A 24,125-nucleotide genomic window follows, 5' to 3' on the forward strand; every position below is an offset into this window, starting at 1 on the left:
GCAGGGTAATTCTTACCTGTTTATCAGGTAAAAAGGTAGCGTGCTAGGGACTCCTGGGTGGCTCAGCCAGTTAAGCGTCCGACTCTTGATTTTGGCTCAGGTCATGATCTCACAGTTCGTGAGTTTGAGCCCCGTGTCAGGCTCTGTGCTAACAGAACCGAGGCTGCTTGGGATTGTCTCTCCCTCTCTCTCTGCCCCCGGCCCCTCCTTCTCTCAAAAATAAATAAACTTAAAAAAAAAAAAGAGTGCTTCCTATTAAATACCTTGTGTTGCTTTACCTTACCATGCAAAGTTTGGGTGTCTGTTGTCGAAGCAAATTCATTTTGTAAGTTTAATTGAGGTTTTAAACAAGTTCTTTAGGATCCTATGCTGAAAGCGGCAGTCCTGATTTTTCTCATTTGTGCTTTTGTAGCAGTTTAACAGTGTTCTAACTGGATTACCAGGTTCATCAATTTTTGACCATAAAAATCTTGGGGCGTTAGCTCTGAAGGCTGTGGACTATGACAGGCATTTGAAAATAGGCTCTAAGGATGTGGACAGGAAGGCAGCTAGAATGGTAGGAAAGTATGTATGAGTGAGCAAACCAATAAAGAGAAAGAAAGAGAAGGCTCTACTCGTAGGCGTAATTCCACTGTTTATGTCGCAATTCAGAGCTGTCCGTTGAAGGCCTGATGTGTTCTACATGTAAGACCTAGTTGAACATAAGTGATACTCGAAACCTACTTTAACAGTAAGATAAAGCTAAATAGGTCTCTACTCTCATTTCTTAATATTCTTGGCATTTTTGCGAGGCTTAAAAAAACCCACAACTGATTTTGTGTAGTCAACACCAAAAGTCTTGAAATGAACATAAAAGCCAATTTTGAGCAAAACGAACGTCCGGATCTGAACCGATGCTGGAATGGCTGCATCAGAGTCCCTTTTCTTGGAGCTCGTTAAGACTTTGATTTGGTAGATCGTGGTGGGCTTGGGAATCTCCTTGCAAGCACGTTAGAAGTGCTGAGGCACTGCCAGGCATAAGGCCGTGGGTCTGGAACTGGAGTCAGAAAGCTTTCTGAAAAGGGCCAGGTAGTATGGGGCACCTGGGTGGCTCGGTTGGTTAAAGCGTCCGACTTTGGCTCAGGTCCTGATCTCACGTTTTGTGAGTTCGAGCCCCACATCAGGCTCTGTGCTGACAGCTCAGGGCCTGGAGCCTGCTTGGGATTCTGTGTCTCCCTCTGTCTCTGCCCTTCCCCCACTCGCACTCTGTCTCTGCCTCTCTCTCTTACTCAAAAGTAAACATTAAAAATTGTTTTGGAAAAAAAAGGGCCAGGTAGTGTGAGTGTGATGTTTTGTTTCATTTTATTAAAAAAAAAATTTATTTTAGGGGCGCCTGGGTGGCTCAGTCGGTTGGGCGTCCGACTCCGGCTCAGGTCATGATCTCATGGTCCATGGGTTCGAGCCCCGCGTCGGGCTCTTGCTGACAGCTCAGAGCCTGGAGCCTGTTTCGGATTCTGTGTCTCCTTCTCTCTGTGACCCTCCCCCGTTCATGCTCTGTCTCTCTCTGTCTCAAAAATAAATAAACGTTAAAAAAAAAATTAAAAAAAAAAAATTATTTTATATTTATTTATTTCTGAGAGACAGAGAGAGAGAGAGAGCACAAGCAGGGGAGGGGCAGAGAGAGAGGGAGACACAGAATCGGAAGCAGGCTCCAGGCCCTGAGCTGTCAGCACAGAGCCCGACGTGGGGCTCGAACTCACGGACCACAAGGTCATGACCTGAGCTGAAGTATGATATTTTAAACTTTGCATGCCAACAGACAAAATTAAGGCCATTATGTAGGTATTTATATAACGAGAAAACAGATTTCTACAAGTTTTTTAATCAGTGAAATTCAAAATAGAATAATAAAATTGTGGACAGTGTTTTGCAGTATAGGTCTACTAACGAGAAGAATGGGATTCTTTTGGGGATGGACATTTTGCTTCATAAGGGCTTCAAGTGTTAGTGTTTTCTATCATGAAAATCAACTGCAAACATTCATGAAGGCTGCTTTGTAGCGAGACTTTATATATTTCATCCTTAAAAAGAAAAGTCTGTTCACACAGGTGGGTACTGTCACCCGAGCCTGTGACTTTAGTTGAGCACAGTCGTTGCTTGGAAGACATCTCTGGAATTGTTAGACTCTTCTCGACGCTGCCTCTTGGCACGGCGTCCCTGGCATCGCAGGTTATCACTTCCAGTGGAGGGTCAGGCAGCGGCTCCTCTGTGCACAGGGAAGTGGATTTTGGAAATGTGAAAGCGTCCCTTTCACTCGCATCGGGCTCTGAAAGATGCTGCCGGAACTGTCCCCTGTACGTGCGCTGCCAACGTGAGCACTGGAACTGCCGTTTAATTTCGGAAAGATCGATCTGCCGCAGACCTAGTGCGGGGACGGAGGCCTCACCTCTGGTTTCGCCTTCCGACAGAGAAATCCTGCAAAGCAGTTCGACATTGCCTCTGATTAAAATAATGCCACTTGTCGAATTACCACCGTGTAAGTTGTGCAAAAACTGCTCGGCCTTTTAGTTTGGGGTTGAATTCCTTAAGGTGTGTGTGTCATCAAGTCCCTAAAGCCAGTTTCCACAGCCGTTCAGTGGTCTGCAATAGGCACAGGAGGTAGTTCCTGTTCATCCGTTCGTTCCAAAAATCTCAGTAAAAATTCACGTCTGCTAAGTTCTTGAACTGGGTAATAGGACAAATCAGCGTATTCAGCTTCTGTTTCTTACGAAAATTCATGGAACCGATGACGGCTAAGTCCGTGGGAGTCAATTAAATTTATTGTTGACACTTCTGGTTCAGTAACACAAGACAGATCCCTATACTTCCCACAGAGCACCTAATAATACAACGTGTGGTCATTTTGACGGTCTTTCTAAATTTGTCTTTTTTCTGCTGCGCACATATGTTGACTACCATCAGTTGTAACACCCCGTGGCATATTATAATTGAGGTTGTGCTGATTGAGAGTTTTCTCAGCTCCCCTGAAAGTCTTCCCATCTGTAGTTCTCCCACGCGGACTCTTCATACGGGCGAATTCTCTAGTCCCTGTAGACCCGGCACTGATTCCTAGAGTAAAAGGCCACTGAGCAGTCAGTGGTGGTCCTTGCATGGCCAGCAAGTCTGAGCCGCTTGGAAACTGTCATTAGTTTCAGTCTCCTTCCATCTCTTACTTGTGAGGAAATCTTGCTGTGATGTGATGAACTTTTCCCTTTTAAATTTTGTGGTTTTTCTGATTGTCCCTTTCCTGTGAGTTGGGATAGTTTTTGTTTTTTAATGTTTAATTTTGAGAGAGAGCGCTAGCAGGGGAAGGGCAGAGAGAGGGAGACGCAGAATCTGAAACAGGCTCCAGGCTCTGAGCTGTCAGCACAGAGCCCGACGCGGGGCCCGAACCCATGGACCGCGAGATCATGACCTGAGCCGAAGTCAGATGCTTATCCAACTGAGCCGCCCGGGCGCCCTGGAGTGGGATGATGTGGAAGATTGTTTAGTCTGGTGACGTTGACTACATCGTATTCTCTTAGCGTAGCCACCATGTCTGTGCATAGTAAACACAGTGCTGCTCCATTGAATTTTGTTCAGCAAAACGATCCACATCCCATCATGCCTCAAAGGCGGGACATGAAAAGTCCTCTCTTGCTTTTTGTTTTGACGGATATGCGCTAGTAACAACAACAGAATCATGAGGCACTCACGGCGACATTTGGGACATTTTCAGGCTGTAATTGCATCAGTGCATCGTGTCGTGCAAAGTGAAGAGAGCTACACGCAAGGCCTGTGTCGCGACCACTTGTGGCTGTGGCCGCGTGGAAGCAGCCCAAGCCAGTGCGTAAGCAAATGAGCAGAGTCGTGCTCCGATACGGTTTTATCTATGGACACTGAAATTTGAATTTCATATCACTTTCAGATGTCATGAAGTCTTCTTACGATTTTTCCTGCAACCATTTAGAAATGGGCCACACAAAAACAGGCGGTGGGCCGGACTTGGCCTGCGTGCGGGTCGTATTGGAGGATCCCTGCTCTAGAATATGGTTACATGAGAGGAATAATCAGTGGTTCTCGGCCAGCTGTTCCTTGTGCCCCAGCAGTAATGTACCACCGCTGTACTTGCATAGACTTTTCCATAGTTCTGCGGGGAGGATCATTTTTAAAGCTCCTGTTAACACATTGCCAAGCTGCTTTCTAGAATATGCATGCCTTGCTTTTCACAAACAAATCTGAGTTAAGTCCAGCTTAAATTCCACATCCTTTTAAAGTTGCAGATTCTAAATGCCGTCCTTTATACATTTTAGCTGTGCAGAAGAGAGCGTTGAATAAATTTGTCACTTTTTCAGTAACTGGGCAAATAAACTGCCAAGCTTTCCTGTGACTGCACATTTGTTTAATAAAAACTATATTCTAAATTGTGTTCTCAGCTTCTCCATTACCTTTAAACTCAGGGCCTTTAACTTCTTTTGTTGCAAGCAAAGAATCTTAATGAAACATGATTCTTGGGAATGAGGGATAACGTTGAGGCTATTCCTAGTTTATTTCCTTCTTTTTTTTTTTTTTTTTTTTTTTTTTTTTAAGCTTTTCCTAGTTCAGACACAACTTACAAAATATAGTTCATAGAACTAATAGTCTGTCAGTGTTGTGAACCGAGGAAAAAAAGATCTAAGGGATGACAGAAAACATCTTAAATTTTAAAAGTCGTAAGTATGAAATGGCTTTTCGTCACAATTTTACGAAAAATTCTCTTCGGTAACATCAGACAGACTGGGGAAAGTTACAGTGCAGTCTCAAGTCATAACCAACAGAAAGTGAGCGTCAGACCCCTGGCATTTCTGGCCTGATACCCGAAATTAGTTACTTCTGTCTTAGCCAAGAGCCTGAGCAACGTAACTTGAATAATGAGTCACAGCACAAGTGGGTTTAGGATTCATAGACACCGAGATACAGGGAAAGGAGAACTTAAGTTGAAATCGGTTATACAAACTGAAATGGGTGCCCAGAGCAGAACTTCAGTAATGATCCATCGGACCACGGAACTTCCTCATTTTGTTGACGGTTAAACTGAGGCCTGGAGAAGTTTAGAAACTCGCCAGATCGGTGTTAGAAAAAGGACTCGAATTCACATCTTTTCCTTAACGTTAATAATAGAACACTAGAAGACTTTGGGATCACTTCTGAAACCGTTCTGTTGGGAAAAAATACTTGAGGGAAATTTCCCCCTGGTAATTCATACTCCTTCACCACACACTCCGGGGCAGGAGGGAGAGGAGGCCCCCGGGGGCCTGTGCTGAACTAGGTGTGCATTTGCACGAGGGCTGTAAAGCACGAACAGGGCAGGGTCGTCTTCGGAAGCTCCGGCCTCCTGGGAACAGAGAGTCCCGTATTCATTTTCCACGTCCTTCGTGATTAGACCGCAAGTGAGACATATTTTATATCTTTAATTTGGAATTGTTTTTTGAGATTGTAGAAAGACAGGTTCTCTCTCTTTTTTTCAGTAAAGCCCCCTCTCTATAAAACGACTAAGAAATTTCCCCTAAATGACCCACTTCAGAAAAGTATTTATCCTTTTATTAGCACGTGTGTTTGCACACACTTAGGCGCACGCGTGTGGGCATCTTGTGTGCATGGGTTTAAAATTGTTTCACAGTCGCTTAAGGGGGGGGGGGGGGCTGACCTCTTCACAGAAGGAGGCTTTAGTCTGCAGTCACGCACAGTAAAAGATTCTGGAACCGTTCCCGTGCCTCCCACTCAGGGTTTTCCAACTAATGGAAGGATCAGTAGTTTCACCTGTGGTCTAAAATGGTAAATTAACATAGCTTTTTATGTTCAGGGAGTTATTTTAACCATACTGTATTTTTTCAGAGGAATAATGTTTTAAAGTATTTACACCTTGAATAGACACTGGCTGAGTGATAGTGGAGAAGGCAAAGCTTGGTCCAAGTATAGTCGTTTGGCAGATGGGCACTTTATTTGGGACTGTAAATAATTGTTAGAGATAATCCACACATTCACATGTGTGGAAGTGAATTATAAATGTTTTCTACAATCTCAAGTGCACAAGGGACTGTGTAAATTACACTGATGAAACTTCCTTCAGTGGAAGTTGAAATTTAATAAGAACACATGCATATTTCTCTATTATCATTTGATTTGGGTGAGATTATGAATCCCCAATAAACAGAGACCTGTGGTAATTTGAACCTAAAAGATCTAAGGTCTAGGGAATGCAGTTAAATCAGGACATGACAGGGAAAAGACCTTAACTTTTTATTTTTCTATTTGTAATACCAAGAGAAGAACAAATAGGAATGATTTTCTCTTTTTTTTTTATTTGAAAAGAGAATACAGGTACTCATTGAGGTACAAAGTTACCTTTTCCATATTTAAATAGAATAGTTAAAGCATACGTAATACAGACCCATTCTTATAAATCGTTGGATCCAGATTTGTTAACAGAATTAAGAACGTTTGGATTTCAGAAAGATAATACCGTGTATGTACTGTTTATTACATAATACCCACAGGGGTCTTTTTGTTTTGGTTTTTTTTTCAGCGAAACATCTGAATAGTTTCACCAAGTAGGAGAAATAAAGACTAAAGAACCTAGGTCATTTTGCTCCCAGTTGAGTGTTGGGGGCCGAGCTTACCAAAAGAAGTTGTAGATAAGGGGTTGTAATTTCTTTGTAATCTTTACTTTGTGGTCTCCTACTTTAATTTATGGTTTAATGGTGTAAAGATTTCATATGTGGCAATTATATTAAAATAATTATTGGATGATATATAATGTTATTATTATATTAGTATACCAAAATGTATTAAGTCATTACCTTAATGCTAAGTGGAAAAATGGACTTCCAAATCTTGCCGTCATAGGTAGCGATCAGTAAAATATCTTTTTGTTTGTAACATTTTATTTATGTTTAATAAATTCCTTAGAATGGTTGAAAGTTCAGGGGCACCTGGGTGGCTCAGTCGGTAAAGCGTACAACTCTTGATTTCAGCTCAGGTCATGAATTCACAGTTGTGAGATCAAGCCATGTGGGGCTCTGTGCTGACTGTGGAGCCTACTTGGGATCTTCTCTCTCTCTCTCTCTCTCTCTCTCTCTCTCTCTCTGCCCCTGCCCCCGCCCCCATTCACAAACACAGTTCTGTCTCTCAAAATAAATAAATAAACTTAAAAAAAAAGGTAAAAGTTCGTTGAAAGTTTCACCCATACTACTCATAATTTTCTAAAAAGTTTGAATTCGCAAGGTCACTAGAAAGAGCATACCAACTTCCCTAGACCCCCAGAAACAATGGGTTGGTTATAAGCTTTTTTTTTTTTTTTTAAAGGGAAAGGGGGAGCTTGGCTGCTTTAGATGATGTGTTCATCTTAAGGTGACTTTAACTTTCTTTTATTTGACCCTCAGTTAAGATAAACAGAGTACTAATTGAGATAAGGTTTTTGTGTACTTGAACTTTTGCTGTGGATTTGGATATGGAACCTATCATTTTCTTGGGCACACACAGCCCCCTTGCTCTGGGATTTCTGAAATGAGAAGCGTCAGTTGTCACTATGTGGGGCTTCTCCGAGATTGCACCTTAATTTATTACAGACACATCTGCGAATCAATCTCCTGTGACCCCTGCTCAGTTCATCTCCATCACAGTTTCGCACTGTTGGCTAGGAGCAAATCAGTAGGACCTTTGTGGCAGTGAGTAGTGAGTATCTTAAAAATGCCTAACCTCTCTGCCTTGGTAATTCTTCTGAGATCACTCAGGACATGATTCAGGAGCACATACAGCTGTTTATCACAGTATCATTTACTTTCAAAATATTAAAAGTGCTTATTAAAAAAAAGAATTGAAATACACAACATTAGATCAGTGGTTTTATTTAGCTTTTTGTATAACAAATACTAGGAATTATTTTGACCATTAAATTTACCTCCCAGTTATTTAAGTGGAAAAATCAGGATGCAAACTTGTTTGTATTGTTTCAGCTCTAATTGGAAGAAAATATCTTCGATGTTAACGGTGGTCGCCCCTGAGTGGTGGAAGTGATGGCTCTTGCCTCTTTCCTTCTTTGTACCTTTTTCTAGTTACCAGTTTCCACAGTGAATTTATATTAAATCCAAAATCAAGGAAAAAGCCAATAAACGCGATACACAATACTACCAGTCCAGAAAACACCTTTTTTAGAAATTCACTAAATTTCATTTAAGGTGTTTGACATTACATAAGTATTCAATATACACATTACTGAAAGGGTAACAGTTTTGTTAGTCTGAGTCATATATAAACAGAGTGACTTATCTTTTATCGTATTTGTCCAAGAGGCTCTACTTCAGTATAACGGAATTGTTATTATCTGTTTGAATTTGACTTTTAAAATACTTTTGGTGGGTCCTCTGGGTGGCTCAGTTAGTCAAGCGTCTGATTTCAGCTCAGCTCGTGATCTCACCATTCGTGAGTTTGAGCCCCACATCGGGCTCTCTGCTGTCAGTGTGGAGCCCGCTTCAGATCCTGTCTCCCTCTCTCCCTGCCCCTCCCGCCCCTCTCTCTGTCTCCCTCTCTCTCTCTCTCTCAAAAATAAACATTAACAAATAAAAATAATAAGTAAAAAGATAAATACTTTTGGGTTGTACGAAGAATCCTATATGCGGATATTGATGTTATTTGTAGATTAAGCCCAAATTCCCTTTGGCTTATATATTACATTAAAATTTGTGATATAATGCAAAATATCCATACAGGTTTGCCCAGATAATCTCTTCATTGATCTGAAATGAATTCCTTGAAGATTTTTTTCCCGTCTCCTAAAAATCTTTTTTTTTTTTTTTTTTTTTTTGATTATTTTGGTGAGAGAGAGGGGGGTGGGGGGGACAGAGAGAGAGGGAGACACAGAACCCAAAGCAGGCCCCAGGCTCTGCGCTGACAGCACGGAGCCTGACCGAGCCACCCAGGCGCCCCTAAAAGTCATCTTTAGGTGCTGTCAGTGCTGTACAAGGTGCAGAAAAAAGCAAAATCGTCTGTCACTGCTTAAAATCATGAGGAGATCAGCCAGACACCCCCCCACACCCCCACCCCTCCCACAAGCACACACCCATGTACTTGCTCGTGGCGCGCAAGAAGGCGGCGATTGTCCAGGTGGGGTCCACAGACCTCTGGGGGCGTCCTCGAGTCGGCACTCAGATTTATGACGACACCAGGACGACGCCTCCCTTCCCCCTGCGTTCCCACTTGCACCCGTGGCCGAGGAAGAGCAGCAGTGGCTGTGAAGAGCCAGCACCTTAGCACGGATCCACACATCGGCTCCAAACAAAAGTGGTATTCTTACCACCACGCAGCTGCCATTTCTCTCTCACACACACACACACACACACACACACACACACACACACCAGTTTCATTTAAGATGAGCCTTAATGGAGCGTGAAAAATTATTGTTTTCAATCTCAGCCTTTGAGGGGTGCCCGGATGGCTCAGTCAGTTGAGCATCCGACTCTTGATTCCGGCTCAGGTCGTGATCTCACGGTTTTGTGAGTTCGATTCCGGTATCAGGCTCCATGCTGACGGTGCAGAGCCTGCTTGGGAGTATGGCTCTCTCTCCCTCTCTCTGCCACTCCCCTGCTCACACTCTCCGTCTCCCCCCCCCAAAAAAAATCTCCACCTAAGAGCGCACACCTCTGTACGACAGAGCGGGAGGCGGGTGGAGGCACGGAAGTAGGTGAAAAGCACTTCTGCAGCTCGTTGGACCGGGAGCTGAACTAACCGTATTTTTCACGGAATGCCATTTTACTCGACAAAACCATCAACTTGCTCAGACTTGGGCATTGGACAGAAAATACATGTTTTAGAAAATACATGAAGTTAGCCTGTCACCTCAAGGAAAAGAAGAGGGAGTATTTGCTGCCATTGATAAAACTTGAGCTTTGAAGTGAAAATCAAAATTGAAGAAAACTTGTTTTGGCCCACCACTGTGAGCTTGTCAGCTTCCCAGTACGTGAGACTTCTGATGAGATGAAGGAGGTCCTGATGACTATGGTTTTCTTAACATTGTGTAAGGAAGCATGCCAACATTGGAAGATCTGTTACTTAGTTGCCCGCCATCTTCCCTGTGACCAGTGCCTGGCATTACAAAATAGCGGGTGGGTCAAAGATCCATTCTAAATGCAGTGTAAGCCAATGAATTTTCGTGTAACACAGTGAACTAACATTTTTAAAAACTACCACTTGTCAAGTTTTGGTATAGTAGCAAAAATATCTATAATTATCTGAAAATATTTGATTAAAATACTCCCTTTTCCAGCTACATTTTTGTGAAAGGCCAGGCTTTATGTATATACTCAGCCGGAACAACCTATAGTAGCAGGTGCAAATGCAGAAGCAAATGAATGTCTCACTGTCTTTTATGAGCCATACTAAAATATGTTAGCATACAATGAATGGGTTTATCATCGGTATTCTTTAAGGAATTTCTATTCATTTGGTTTTTTTTAAGTTTACTTATTTTGAGAAAAAGAGAGCATGCGAGCGAGAGAAGGGCAGAGAGAGAGAGAGAGAGAGAGAGAGAATCCCAAGCGGGCTCCCCTCCACCATCTCAGAGCCTGACATGAAGCTTGATCCCATGAACCACAAGATCAAGAGTCAGACACCCAACCGACTAGGCACCCAGGAGCCCCTAAAGGAATTTTTAAATATTTTAAAAATTTCTCAATTTTACTTTCTAATATAAATATTAATAGCTATTACCCACATGAAGAAGATCCTCAAGAGTCTTAAGATATGTAAAGGGATTCTGAAACCAAAAAAAAATGGAAAATTGCTGCTTTCAGGCCTGTAACTCGATGTCCCAGAAATCACCTGAATTATAGAAACTATTGGTTGGTTGCCTGTCCCGCGCCCCCCCCCCCCCCCCGCCCACCTCTCCCCCTTCCCCTTTCCAAATCAGAACTTCTAGTCAACTAGGATCTTCAGGTGATTTCCCCTAAACATCACAGAAGCACTGCCTTCCGGAACTTGTGGAAGCAGTCACGGGCAGGGTGGGTGCTGTGCCCAGGGAGAGCATCCTGGGAGAAAGACAGAGCCCTTCTTGCCCCAAATGGCTCCCCTCTTCTTAGCTGTCTGTCCTCTGTTCAGGTGTTTCCTCTTAAGAATGTATACTCATACAGTTTAGGTGTTGGAAATTGACTGGAGCTCTAGTAGAAATCTGGGCTCGGAGAGAGTAGGCTGAGTGAACGCTCAGGAAGAGACCTGACGGAGACGCGAAGCCGCAGCAGTTTTCAGAACCTTCTAGAGCAAGGCATGTCTGTCCAAGCAAGTGCCTGTCACCAGAAGATTTTACGGTGTTCTCACCTCCTCTCTGGTTTGCTCTTGACACTAAAGATAACCACCGTTGGTATAAACTTAAGGGGGAAGAAATGCAGACACTTAAACTGTAGTAGTACGTTTATCTCCAAAGCAGTTTTCACCTTTTAATTCCATCTTCCCTTTGGATACGCAGATAGTTCTATCAGTAAGCATCCATGCAGGGCCGTCCACGCTGAAGGTCACTGGGTGCCGCTCAGGGAAGGCAGTTGTGAAGCTAACCAGGCTACCACACTCGGCCAGAAGTAGACGTTGTGTATGCTTTCGGTGGGGTTAGTTGTTCACTCTGAATTTTGTGACTAAACAAAGTATGTTTGGATTAAGTGTGCAGCCAGACAGTTTAATATAAACTGTTGTAACAAAATCTTCCATTTCTAAGCCCTAATAACTATTTATTTTTTTCTTCTTTTAGGGTGAATCCGTAAAATATTTCCTGGATAACTTGGATAAACTTGGAGAAGCAGTAAGTTTTTGTTTATGTTTATTGCTGTTTGAAAGCAATAGGTTATTAGGAGGTTTAGAAAAATTATGTATCGAGCTGTTTGCTGCTTCCTTCATCCTGGCGGCAGCTTTCGGACTGTTCCCTTCATTTTGTCTCCCTCTGTCATCCAGATCGCTGCCTTTTCCCTGAAGAACGGCCTGTCCTCTGGTTCGTGAACATAAAACTGTTCAGAGAAAGTTTATGTTTGAAAATGAGGTTGCACATTATCTATTCTACTTCAGTGTCGTGTGTGTGTGCGTGTGTGTGTGTGTGTGTGTGTGTGTAAGCAGAAACGGGACACGGTGGGTTGTTTGGCTGATTTCAAAACCTTTCAGCAAACGGTATTTTTCAGCTCGGAAGCGCTTTGCGTTGAGTTACAGTGTGGGAGGGCTGGATTCTGAAGGCCGGCTGAAGAGACCACCAAGTAGGAGAAGGAGTCACCCCGGGAAGGAGAGTTTCTGATTTTCCTCTCTGCTGGCACCGTGGCTGGCTGTGGCTCCCGGGCCTGCCGCGGGCAGGGCGTGTGCTCTGTTGTCTGTGCCGGTCTCACGCCAGAGACTTCCCTGGAAGACAGGTTGCTGCCGCTCAGAAAATGTGTGAAGGCCGTGGCCCCACAGTCATTGGCACCTGCTGGATTTACGGCAGCGTTCTTTGCCTCCTCTTTAAAGCTCATTTCTCTAATACGTTGTAGTACAGTCTCATGGGTTCTTGGAGGTTACCTTTCAAAGTAAAACTGAAAGAAAACACGCAATGAAAAACCCGCCGCAAGTAGGAAAGTGGCATGCTGATGTATCTAGGACATGTGAAAATGTACCTTCTTTTTGCAAGATAAACTTTACATCCTCTCATTTTGGATTTTGCCAAATTGTACTTGTCTGCCCTGAAGTCCGTTTGTTTTTCTCTTGCCTGTCTCCTGGACACATGTGTTCCAGAAGTCGGGAATCTCCGTATGAGTCTGCGTAGTAAGACTTGATTTCGTGGTCTCTTTTCCATCTGGTTAGAATGTAAGCCTTAAAAAAGTTACACGTGGGGCGCCTGGGTGGCTCGTCGGTTGGGCGTCCGACTTCAGCTCGGGTCATGATCTCGCGGTCCGTGAGTTCGAGCCCCGCATCGGGCTCTGTGCTGACAGCTCAGAGCCTGGAGCCTGTTTCAGATTCTGTGTCTCCCTCTCTCTGTGCTTCTCCCCTGTTCATGCTCTGTCTCTCTCTGTCTCAAAAATAAATAAACGTTAAAAAAAAAAATAAAAAAAAAAAAGTTACACGTAGGCCAAATGGAGAGAGCCTTAGCAGGGAAACTAATTTTTAAGAGTTACCGCATGTTTTCCAAACCAAACGGTGCTGATTTGACCTGCTCTTCTCAGTTTGCCTTTTCAGATCAGCTTTCCTTGAGCACAGCATTCAAAGTAGGTCCCTCGTCTTGTATTCAGTTTCAGCCCTTGCTTTTTTCAAAGATCTTTGCTGTCTCTACAGTTGGTGATTTCCGTGTTCGCTTGTCTTCTACCTGTACCTCTTGCCATAAGGGCAAGGATCTCATCTCTTGATGGTGAAGAGTTGAGTTCCTGATGCCTAGTGACGATGCGTGGCATACAGCAGGCACTCAACAAATAACTTCTGAATGCATGGCTGTAGGCCCCTTTGTACTGGCTGCTCAGAGTCTTAGGTTGAGAACAGTTCCGAGGCCACATCTGGAATAAACCGGAAAAAGCGCTGCGATCAGTAAGTAGGTCGGTGTAGAGGAGGGAAAACAAAGCTGGCTGTGCTACAGGCTGGCCATTCATCCTGGCGTGTCAGCCTCGTCACAGGGTTGCATTTGCTTCTCCGTCTCTGAAGTACCAGGGGTGTTGAAGCCCAGCCGTGCGCCCCCTGACCCTCTGGGAGGTAGAACAGCACAGAGTCCAGGACGTGGCTCTGCAGCCAGACCACCTGGGTCCCCATCCCAGCTCCCCACAGCCTGTCTCTGTGTGGGCAGAGGCATCTCTAAACCCGAATTTCTTGATATCATGGGCATCGTACGAGACCTGACCTCACGGGGTTATGGGATGGTTACGTGAAATAAACCCTGTGTCTTAGTCTGCTCATCGTGCTGAGACAGAATACCATAGACCGGGTGGTTTAATAGCAGACATTCACTTCTCACGGTCCTGGAGGCTGGTAGTCTCAGATCAAGGGGCCAGCGTGGTCATTCTCCGGTGAGGACTTTTCCTGGCTTGCGGACTGTGGCCTTCTCTCTGTGGCTTCTTCACATGGCTTTTACTCGGCACATACACATGGAGAGACAGGGATCTCTTAACTCTTCTTCTAAGACCGCCAAGACTATGTGATCGAGACCCTTCCCTAGGACTTCATTTATCCCTGCTCGTGTCCTCCAAGCGCCGTCCCAGAGTACAACCACTTTGGTGTTAGGGCTCCAGCGTGTGAACTTTGGGGGGACATAGTTCAGTCCGTAGCACTCGGTAAGGTATTGGGAACAGTGCCTTCCATGTAGGAAGTGCTCGGTGTTGGCTGTTTTGCTCTTTGATCCCTGATTGTAGGAAACTCGTTCTCGTCAGAGACAGAATTACAACATACACACAACCACGCAGAGGACAATTAAATGGTACTGATCACGAAGATGGTGTTAGTTCCTAGAACAGAGAGAGGTGTTTTGACCGGAGAGGCTGGAGCTGGGCCGTAAGGGTATATGAATCTGAACTGTCTGAAGGGGGAGGCGGACTTAGAAGAGGAGTTGCGGCCCCCCAAGATGGGAGACAGCTGGGTGTGTTTAATTTTAGGAGGCACATCCGTCTGACAAAGGACACGTGACAGTCTTGGCTCTGACTTATAAAAACAGATTCCTAGAAGGCATTAGCTGGGGTTTGGATGCATCGTTCTTGCAGTTGCACTTGTGCAAGTGGATGGTCGGGGAACGGTATCAGGGTGTGCAGCTTTGGGCAGATCTGGATCTCAGCTGTGTGGTAAGCCTGGACAATGTAGAGCAGAGCCTGCCGGTTCCAGAAGAGCCAGGAGTAAAGAGGGTCTTGGAAGCCAGTCAGCAAAGTGTGGACCGGATGCAGTGAAGAACCTCACCGTAAGTTCTGAAGTCACGGTGCCGGGGGGTTGGTCTGAGTGGTGTAGGGACAGATCCAAGAGGTGCGAGGCATTCAGGGCAGGGAGGGAGATTCAGTGGAGAGATAGCAATCCACACCGGAGGAGGTGAAAAAATGGGGGATGGCGGAAATAAGGAGAAACAGGATTGGAAATAGAATCAGTGATGCTAGGGCAGAGTCCACGGTGACAGGGGGGCTAGAAGAACTCTGAGGTCGTGGGCCGGGAGGGCAGGAAGCAGGGAGGAAAGCGTGCTGGTGGTGCAGAGGGGTCGGCTGGGGAGAGAATGAGTTTTCTGATTGAGTGTGTGTGTGTGTGCGTGCGCGTGTGCACGCGTGTGCGTGCGAGTAGATGACCAAGCGCAGTGAGCAGTGAGCTTTTAGACATGAGACGCGGGCCACCTGACGGGAGCTTGCCTGGCGGTCCCAGCCTTCTGGATTCCCTCTCTGCCCAGCAACGCTGGCGGGAGGCGCAGCAGAACAGCTGGACTGGGTGCCCCGCACGGTCACCTCACTTAGTCCTCGAGGCCCCTGTGACCCATACGACCCGTATCTCACCCGTGAGGATGCGGAGACACAACAGGATTCGGTGACCTGCCCAGGGCCACACAGCTCGTGTGAAGCACGAGCTCTGGAACTCACAGTCGCGATCGCTGATACTCTGCCAGGCCACTTAGCACTTGATCGCATTGTCCTGGTCTGGAGGCTTCGTAGGAATTAGCTTTTAGCTTCCTGACTAGCTTCTGAGCTTCCAAGTGAGGCAGTAGTAAAGAACTTTTAATTTCTATAGACTTAGAAGTTTAAAAAAACAAAACACCTTAGGACTGGTGTCTTTCTTTCTTTCTTTCTTTCTTTCTTTCTTTCTTTCAAGTTTATTTATTTTTTAAATTTATTTTGAGAGAGAGAGAGCACGCAGGGGAGGGAAGAGAGGGAGACAGAAGCCCAAGCAGGCTCTGCAATGTCAGTGCAGAGCCCAGTGCAGGGCTCGAACTCACAAACCGTGAGACCACGACCCGAGCCAAAATCGAGTTGGTTGTTTAATGACTGAGCCACCCCAGCACCCCAGGGCTGGCGTGTTTCTGAGGCAGCTGGCACGGGCACACGCGGTAAATTTGTACCCTGTTTCTGGAAAGCAGTTAGGCTTTGAGTGTCCAGGGTCACCAAAATGTTCATAATCTTTGACCTCATAAGCTTATTCCTGGTTATTTTATCTCAGGAAATAGTCCAGAAAGGAAGAAAAAAAGTATATGCGTGAGAGTTTTAATTGCAAAATTTGTGTTAAAGCAAAAAATTGGAGAAACAACCTTAACGAGCACTAGTAGGAGAATGTTTATGTAAATTACAGACCATTAATCCAGTTGGTGTTTTTATACTGCTTTAAAATGAAATACAACTGTATCAGCACATGTAACCGTTCATGATCAAATGTTAAGCCAAAAAGTAGGGGCAGGCTGAAAATTGTGTGGATGTGCTGGTTATAAGGAAAGTAGCGAGTATGTGAACACAAGCTAAAAGGAAACCTGGAAACACCCGACATTGTTTATGAAGGCCCTAGAGTCATGTCCTAAAAGGTGTGGATTACAGATAACCGATAACCGCCTACTTTTTTTTTTTTATTCTTAACTCCATTGTACCATTTTGAGGAGATAACTATTCACATTGTGACAAAATTTCAAAATTATATTACGCTATTTGGAAAAGCATAAAATACAGCATCGTGACAATTAGCACTGTTTTAAAATCTTGCCTCAACTTAAAAAAATAAAATAAAATAAAATAAAATAAAATAATCTTGCCTCAACTTAAAAAAAAACAAAACAGTTTGACCCTGACAACGAACATTCAAGAGCTCTCCTGTTCAGTATCGCCGAAGAGCTACGTCAGAGTTCTGGAAAAACACTAGTTTGAGAAGAAAGAACCAGTTCTAGTGCATCAGGAAGGACGTCGTCAGGGGTAGTCGGGGACTCGTGAGACAAGCAGCTTCCTGTAGGGGTCACGGGCTGCCTGGTCCCGTTCCCAGGTCGGGGCCCCTTCGGTCTTTGCGCAAGCCGTCCCTTTAAGGCAGGTGGGCCGGGTGTGGTCTCCTTCGTATGACAGGCAGGGGCGCCGTCACTGGGACCCAGCTGCGTGGCCGGACCCTGGAAGCAAACCCAGGAGGTGACTCAGGGCGAATTCAGTGTATTAGCTGTGCTAGGCAAGTTCTGTCCACGCGCGTGGTGTGGCCGCAGTCCTAACGTGGAGTGACCCGTGTCAGCGTTCTTAGTCACGTTCTTAGTCCCTTAGTAAGGGAGCATCTGGAATGAGCTAGAGCGAGGTGGGCAGAACCCCGCACTGGGAAGTGACCCGCACGAATTGGCGTTTCAGCCCTCACTGCTTTCCGAGGAGGGGCAGGTGGGCAGGTGGGCAGGCGGGCGCGTGCGCAGGAAGGTCGGGGGTGGGGGGCGGTGAGGGCTGGTACTAAAGGTAGAGGCACAGCGGCGGGCGGGGGGTGAAGGCCGCGGGTCGGGAAGACCTAAGTCTGCCGGAATAGCGGGGGTGAACAAAATAGCCCGCGCTGCTCGTTTGCAGCGTATTGTGAACCAGTCTCTGTTCGCTGACAGTTCACTCTACCTTGGCGCTTTGTGATGAGACTAGTCGTGCCGATGCTTGGAGGAAGGCAGCCAGAAGTCCTCCAGAAGGCAAGTTTGTCTGCATATCCACTCCCTCGACCAGGCAGCAGTACGTTAGAAACTCTCATTCCTTCCGGGTTCCCGAGTCTAAAGCGTTGTCTTCTTTTCCAGGATTACATCCCATCACAGCAAGATATTCTGCTTGCCAGAAGACCCACCAAAGGCATTCATGAGTACGACTTTGAAATTAAAAATGTTCCTTTCAAAATGGTTGATGTAGGCGGTCAGAGGTCAGAAAGAAAGCGGTGGTTTGAGTGCTTTGACAGCGTGACGTCGATACTTTTCCTTGTGTCCTCAAGTGAATTCGACCAGGTGCTTATGGAAGATCGACTGACCAATCGCCTGACAGAGTCTCTGAACATTTTCGAAACGATCGTCAACAACCGGGTTTTCAGCAACGTCTCCATAATCCTTTTCTTAAACAAGACAGATTTGCTTGAGGAGAAGGTGCGAATTGTGAGCATCAAAGACTATTTCTTAGAATTCGAAGGGGATCCCCACTGCTTAAGAGACGTCCAAAAATTCCTGGTGGAATGTTTCCGGAACAAGCGGCGGGACCAGCAGCAGAAGCCCCTGTACCACCACTTCACCACCGCAATCAACACGGAGAACATCCGCCTGGTTTTCCGCGACGTCAAGGATACTATTCTTCATGACAACCTCAAGCAGCTCATGCTGCAGTGACGTGCAGAAGACTGGCTGCTTTCATACCTTGTGTCCCTTTGATTGTTTTCTGTGTGTTTTGTTTCTTAACATAGCAGTTTACAGCAGGAATTAGAAGAGTCTTGATTCTGAGTTTAACTTCTAGGAAACCTTAGTCGTCCTCCCTGCGGACCTTGGTTTGTGGCGCAAAGCTGCCGAATAGCACACGCCGATCCCTGTCAGAGTTCAGCCTTTGATTTGTTTCGCTGTGGCTTCCACTTGAGGGGGGTGTAGTTTCCTGCCGAGCGTCTTCCTAGGTACAGTTCAGCCTTCAGCTTCTTCCCCTCTTCCAGCTGAGTTCTCCTGTAGTGCCAAGTAGAGAAGGTGCCCTTGACTGTTTCTTGGGATGAGGTTAAGAATATCCGGTTCTCAAACAAGCAAGACCCCTTTTTATCTGCCCTGCCCACGGCAGCGACACCTGTGCCGAGCCTTACGGTGACCTGTTTGAAAGGTGACCTGTTGGAAAAAAGTTTGATCTAAGGACTGGCATTCTGTAGATGCACGCAGATTCAGCCTTCGTGTGTTTTTAATTGCTTATATACCCAACAGTTGTTTCATTTTAAAATTTCTGTGGTTTCTCAAGGTAATGTTCTTACTTAGTGTTTTAAAGTTTACATGAGGATTCCTGGTCTGATGCTAACGAAAGTTCACGAATGGTACGGGGCAGGGGGCGGGGAGCAAGCAAATGCCTTACATAGTGTTTTGATCCAAAGCAACGAGTGAAATATAATTTGCCCTTTTCATGTTTAAATCTCATGTAATAAATGTGCCATATGTGAAACGTTCTGGCCAAGCAGCAACTGAAAATGGCAAGTAGCTTGATAAGGGAGCTTTCTAGATAAACAGAGCCTCTCCAGGACGTTCTGTGCTTTTACTTCTCGGACTTTGACGTCCTGTCCCAGGATTCGGGTCCTCGCTGTAGAGGAGAGCTGTTGTGGCCGTCACAGACATCTTTTCTTTTGCTCTCCTGCCTGTTCCCATCAGCTCCAGCCTGGCGCTCATGGGAGGTTTTGTTTATTTGGCAGCTTGCCAAGGGCAGAGTTTTCCTGTCAAGCTACTCAAGAAGGCATGATCTGAGATTCCTGTTCATTCTCGGTGGCTCTCTGAAAGACGCAGCACGTACATGCTTCTCTCGTTATTGCTTATGAACTTCTAGCTTTACTGAGGTACATTTGGAATGTTTTAAGGCTGCTTCTAAGAACAAATAGTAATTTCTTCAGTTCACACCGAAAGAGGATCCCGTTTGACCTCTCCTCGCCCCTCACCGACCCGCGGGCGCACCCCTGAAGCGGCTCGTGATGACGGGTCTGATCATCGTGAGCTCAGCGGGCTGGCTGGTGTCCAGGGGGCACCGCCCGGCCGCTTGTGTGGCATGCGACCGGGACTAGAGAGACAGGTGCCCGCGGCCAGTGGCCGTTGGCAGAGTCCAGCAGCTTTTCGCCTTTTCCTGAAAATTGTGATTAAGACTGTGATATCTGCCACTTTACTGTAGAGCTGTGTTCTCAGGTATTCCGTTGCCTAGAAGGTCCTTGCGAGATGGGTCAGCATGACGGCTCACGCGGCCTTTCCGAGGCCGCGGCTCTTGGTCCGTCTGCTGTCTGGCGGGAGAATAGGGCTTTGCAGGGAGCGAACCAGGGACTGCTCGTACCATTCCTGACCCTTCCTGCGCTTCCGGCACCATTCTACCTGCGGTAGCCTCGCAGTTTCCGTGCCTCGGTGATGCACGAGCCACAGACACGCAGCCCCGCGTCCTCGTGCGGGTGGTCACGGTATGCAGTCCACGCGCGTTTGAGTCCTTCTGCAGCCGGTGCTTCTTGCCAAGAAGAGCGTGCTGTCCCAGTTCACAGAATTAGGATTCAACCTCAGTGCTAGTGAGTATCCGAATGTGTGCACAGTAACATTGGGACTTCTTGCTGGAGAGTCTGTGTGTGAATTTTGCAGATGGTTCCCTGGCCTAGCCAAAACCGTCGGCCTCCAGTGGAGGCTCGAGTCCGTTCCCTGTAGAAGAGGCAAGTCAGTCTTGTTTATTCAGTCCTGTTGAATATTGACAACCTGCACGCGGAGCAGGCCCGTTGCCTGACGAGTCCCCCGGTGACCCCCTTTTGACTGCCTCCAAGCAGTGTCAGAACGCCTCATACGTAATGGTATTCTTTTCTGTCCCTGGGAGTTCTCGAGCTCTCCTTCCTGATGGGCCGCCTCCGATGTCTCACCGTTCTTTTAAAGTGAAACCCAGGCCGTATCCCGAGGCGGCAGATCACTTGTATTGAATGGCACGCTTGTTGAGACAGAGGAAGTGCGAGGCTCAGTCTGAAGGCTTTGGTCCACCCTTTTGAAAACCATCGGAAGGAGTCTCCTACCTGTATTGTGAAAACTGGGTCCTTTGGAAACACGGCTGTGCGAAGGAGGAGGTGAAATTCAGGACCAAACGAAAGGGTGCTCGTAGCTTTCACCGCGCCGGTTTCTCAGAGCAGTCGTTTGGTGTGTTGGCTTTTCAAAGTCTTACTGGTTATGATTTACAGTAAGATGTGCCTGATCCTCTATTATGTTGTGTTCTTTGAATCTGAACGTCTTGTCCTTTAATTCTTGAAAATGTCACACAAGTGTCCTCATTGGCCTCGAAGAAACGTAGAGCAGAGCTGCCTTATAAGTCAAAGAACACCACGCATCTGGGCCTTGATTTTTATAGGGAAAAGGTTTTTGTCACATGTTTTCCGAAGAGCCACATCATTTAAGGCTTGCCCCTGCCACTTAAATATTATTTTTTGATGACCCGAATCGTTGCTTTCTGCCAAACAGCGTACGAATCGCAAGTGTTCGCTTGAGTGTTCCTGTCTGGAAAAGGCGCTTGGGTGGCGACACGGCAGCCACGGCCAGAGAAGGTGATGTGGAATGAAAAAGATCCTCCATTTTTGTTTCGTTTTCTTGGAAGTCGCCCTGGTGGGTATTTCACATAGTGAAGATCCTCTGGGCGATCTCTCAGGCGGGGTTGTCTGGGGCAGTCCTCCCGCACCCGGTGACGGTGGCTGGTTTAAAGCAGGAGGAAGTTAAGAGTGTGCGGATACCAGAAATGATTCGAAGTGTCAGTTCGGACGCAGCAGAAATCGTGGGCTCTTTTTTTTTTTTTTTTTTCCCCCGTAAGAGAGAATGAGTAAATCTTGACCTCCGGCGTAACCCCAAATACTTGTATTTATGCTTTTGATAAGATGTATTTTCAGCATTAGTCCACATAACCGGTTATGCCTTATTTATGTGAAGAATAAAGTTACCAAGTTCTGTTCTGTTCTGTTCTGAGATTCCAGTCACTATTTGAGAAGGCCTCAAATTGGTGCTTTCATTATGTAATGATACATTTAGACAAAACCCCAAACCAAGCCATCTGAAACAAGGTTCTCTGCATTGCAATTTGTAGCAATGTCATTTCCGTGTATGTAATAAGAAGGCTAAATATCAGTGTTAACTCTGAATTTCTTGTTTGAAATCCATGAAATCATGTCTGTAAAGCTTAGTCAAACATTTGTAACAAACTCCCCAATAAATCTAGAGAAAGACACTCTGTTAACCTTTTTACTGCTTTTAGTTTTATTTAAGGAATCAAGAGCAGAAGTTTTGCCTGTGTCTTTTTCAGTTCAAAGTTTGACTTAGTCCAGGGGTCACCTTGTGTCGTTTTCCTGTCATTTTCCCGTTGTGCTGCTGCCTGTACAGGGACTGGTTTTCCTTTCTTGACAGGAAACAGGCTGGCCTTCCAGCCCAGTAAACTCGAGGAAGGGGGGAATGGATGAGAGCTGGGGGGGCGGGGGGGGGGGTGGCGGTAATGAGTCTCCACATTCCAAATACGGCAGACGGTATAATACCCAGTATTTCATGGTACGAGGTTAGGGCTTAATGAATTTATGCTAGAGATCGAAGTGTAAGTCTAAGCCTGAACACTTGAAACGGGTTGGACTTTGTGGCGTTTTCAAGTCCCATCAAGGCAATGTTAGCCTTAGGCCGGTAAGTGATTAGTAACATCATGTGAAGGGCGGTGTTTGTACCACTATCGTTCTTGTGTCTTTACTTGAACGTATAGTTAGCATTGAAGTCAACGTGTGCATTCTTGTGGCATCCAGGTCTAGACCATCTGACCTTGCACGCCAGAGCTCAGATGGAACAAAAAAGAGTTAAGGATGGGGCAGTATCTTCTCGGTTGGTGGGAGGTTTTGGAATCTGTCCAGATCTGCTGTTGGTAATGATAAAAATTGCCAGATGGATCGAAGTGTGCAAGGACCCACCATGCATCACCTTTCAGTCTGTGGGTGTCGTGACAGAAATATGCTAGCTACTTGGTATCTGATTGGGGTTTGTATTCAGAAAGCTTGCTGATGATGTCTCTTGCCATAATAAGTGATACCTTTGTCCTCAGTTACGCCTATTCGATGGTACCAAGGGGGAAACACAGCGGGAGCAGGAAGGGGTGAATTCTCGGGACGTATTTGTAACAGCACAACCAGCTTCACCTCTTACTTGAAGGCAGAACGGCAAAATGTTTCTAATGGCTTTTCTGTACTACTCTACGGTGATGAGAGCTCATTTACCACAAGAAGCCTTATCAAAAAGTATATTTTGTAACAACCTCACAGATCCTGTACCCAACAAAACATGATTTGTATTAGCTTTGTATAAAAGTATTTGTGGCTTAGGATTTTTTATACATATTATATCTTTTTATAACTTTCCAGGAACTAATAAGCACATTATCTGATACTGTTGTTGTAAATTTTTTTCTGTCCGTGCTTTAGTTCAGGGATTGGCAATAAATTATTTCTAAAGGAGGTCTGAAAGTGGAAAGGATGGTTTGATTTTATAAAATGAGTTGCTAGTCATTAAGGCTTTTTACTTTTGTACATACTTTGCAAGAACTTTGCCTCGTGCTATTAATACTCGCTTTGTAAAAATTACTGACACTTAATAAACATTTATAAACTATTCAATACTACGATGTTATTTAAACCAACAGTTTGCTAAACGTAAAGTGCAAAGCAGACGCGTAAAGTTTGAAAGCCAGAGCGCAGTCACCGAAAGCCCGTAAAGTCTCTCTCGGCAGATCTCCAGCCATAGTTTGCCTTCCTTCGTAATCTGTCCGTTTTTCCCGACCTTTAAAGATGGAGACGGGGGCTTCATCAAGGAAGTTCCCAGACACTTAGCATGTTTGCACATGGGAATGGTGAGATGGGGACCGCTCGTTTGCCTCTCCGCTCCCCCTTAAGATCTGTTTGTTTGTTTGCTTCATGTTTGTTTATTTTTGATAGCACAAGTGGGGGAGGGGCAGAGGGAGAGAGAGGGAGGCACAGACTCCGAAGCTCCAGGCTCTGAGCTCTCAGCACAGAGCCCAATGCCGGGGCCCAACAGTGGGATCGTGACCTGAGCCAAAGTCAGACGCTTCACCGGTGGAGCCACCCAGGCGTCCCTCCCCTTAAGGCGCCTTCAAGGGCACTAGGGCGTTTTCAGGAGTCTGTCCCACTTGCGGGAATAATGCCCTTCGGTCTGTTGTAATTGAAACGGTGTTTTAAAAACAAACCCACACGTTAACCACTCCTTTTTCTTTAGATTGTGATTTACAGAAGAGTGGCAGCCGTGGTGGAGTGCCCCGGTGCTCCACACGCTTTACGTAGTTGCCGCGATGCACATCTTGCCTGCCTTCGTCTGGTACATTCGTCACAACGAATCTTTATACTTCTACTTTGTTATTAACTGAAGCCCCACCCTTCATTCAGGTCTCCTTAGTTTTCCCCTGATGTCCCTCTCGGCTCCTGAAGGCATCCGCGCCTACCGCTTGCATTCAGGTCTCTCCTCCGGC

The 24,125-nt window shown here is 45.7% G+C and overlaps 1 protein-coding gene across 1 annotated transcript in view; it reads left to right on the forward strand.

The window, feature by feature from the left end:
- The window catches only part of GNA13 (G protein subunit alpha 13), a 44,202-nt gene extending 20,948 nt beyond the window's left edge, over positions 1-23,254 (forward strand). Inside the window, exons 3-4 of the mRNA XM_060645615.3 lie at positions 11,771-11,821; positions 17,702-23,254. Coding sequence (XP_060501598.1) covers positions 11,771-11,821; positions 17,702-18,274 — 624 coding nt within the window. The 3' untranslated portion in view covers positions 18,275-23,254. The remainder of the gene's footprint in view (positions 1-11,770; positions 11,822-17,701) is intronic.
- The last annotated feature ends 871 nt before the right edge of the window (positions 23,255-24,125 follow it).

This window comes from Panthera onca, chromosome E1, assembly GCF_046562875.1.
Source record: "Panthera onca isolate mPanOnc1 chromosome E1, mPanOnc1 haplotype 2, whole genome shotgun sequence".
Lineage (NCBI taxonomy): Eukaryota > Metazoa > Chordata > Mammalia > Carnivora > Felidae > Panthera > Panthera onca.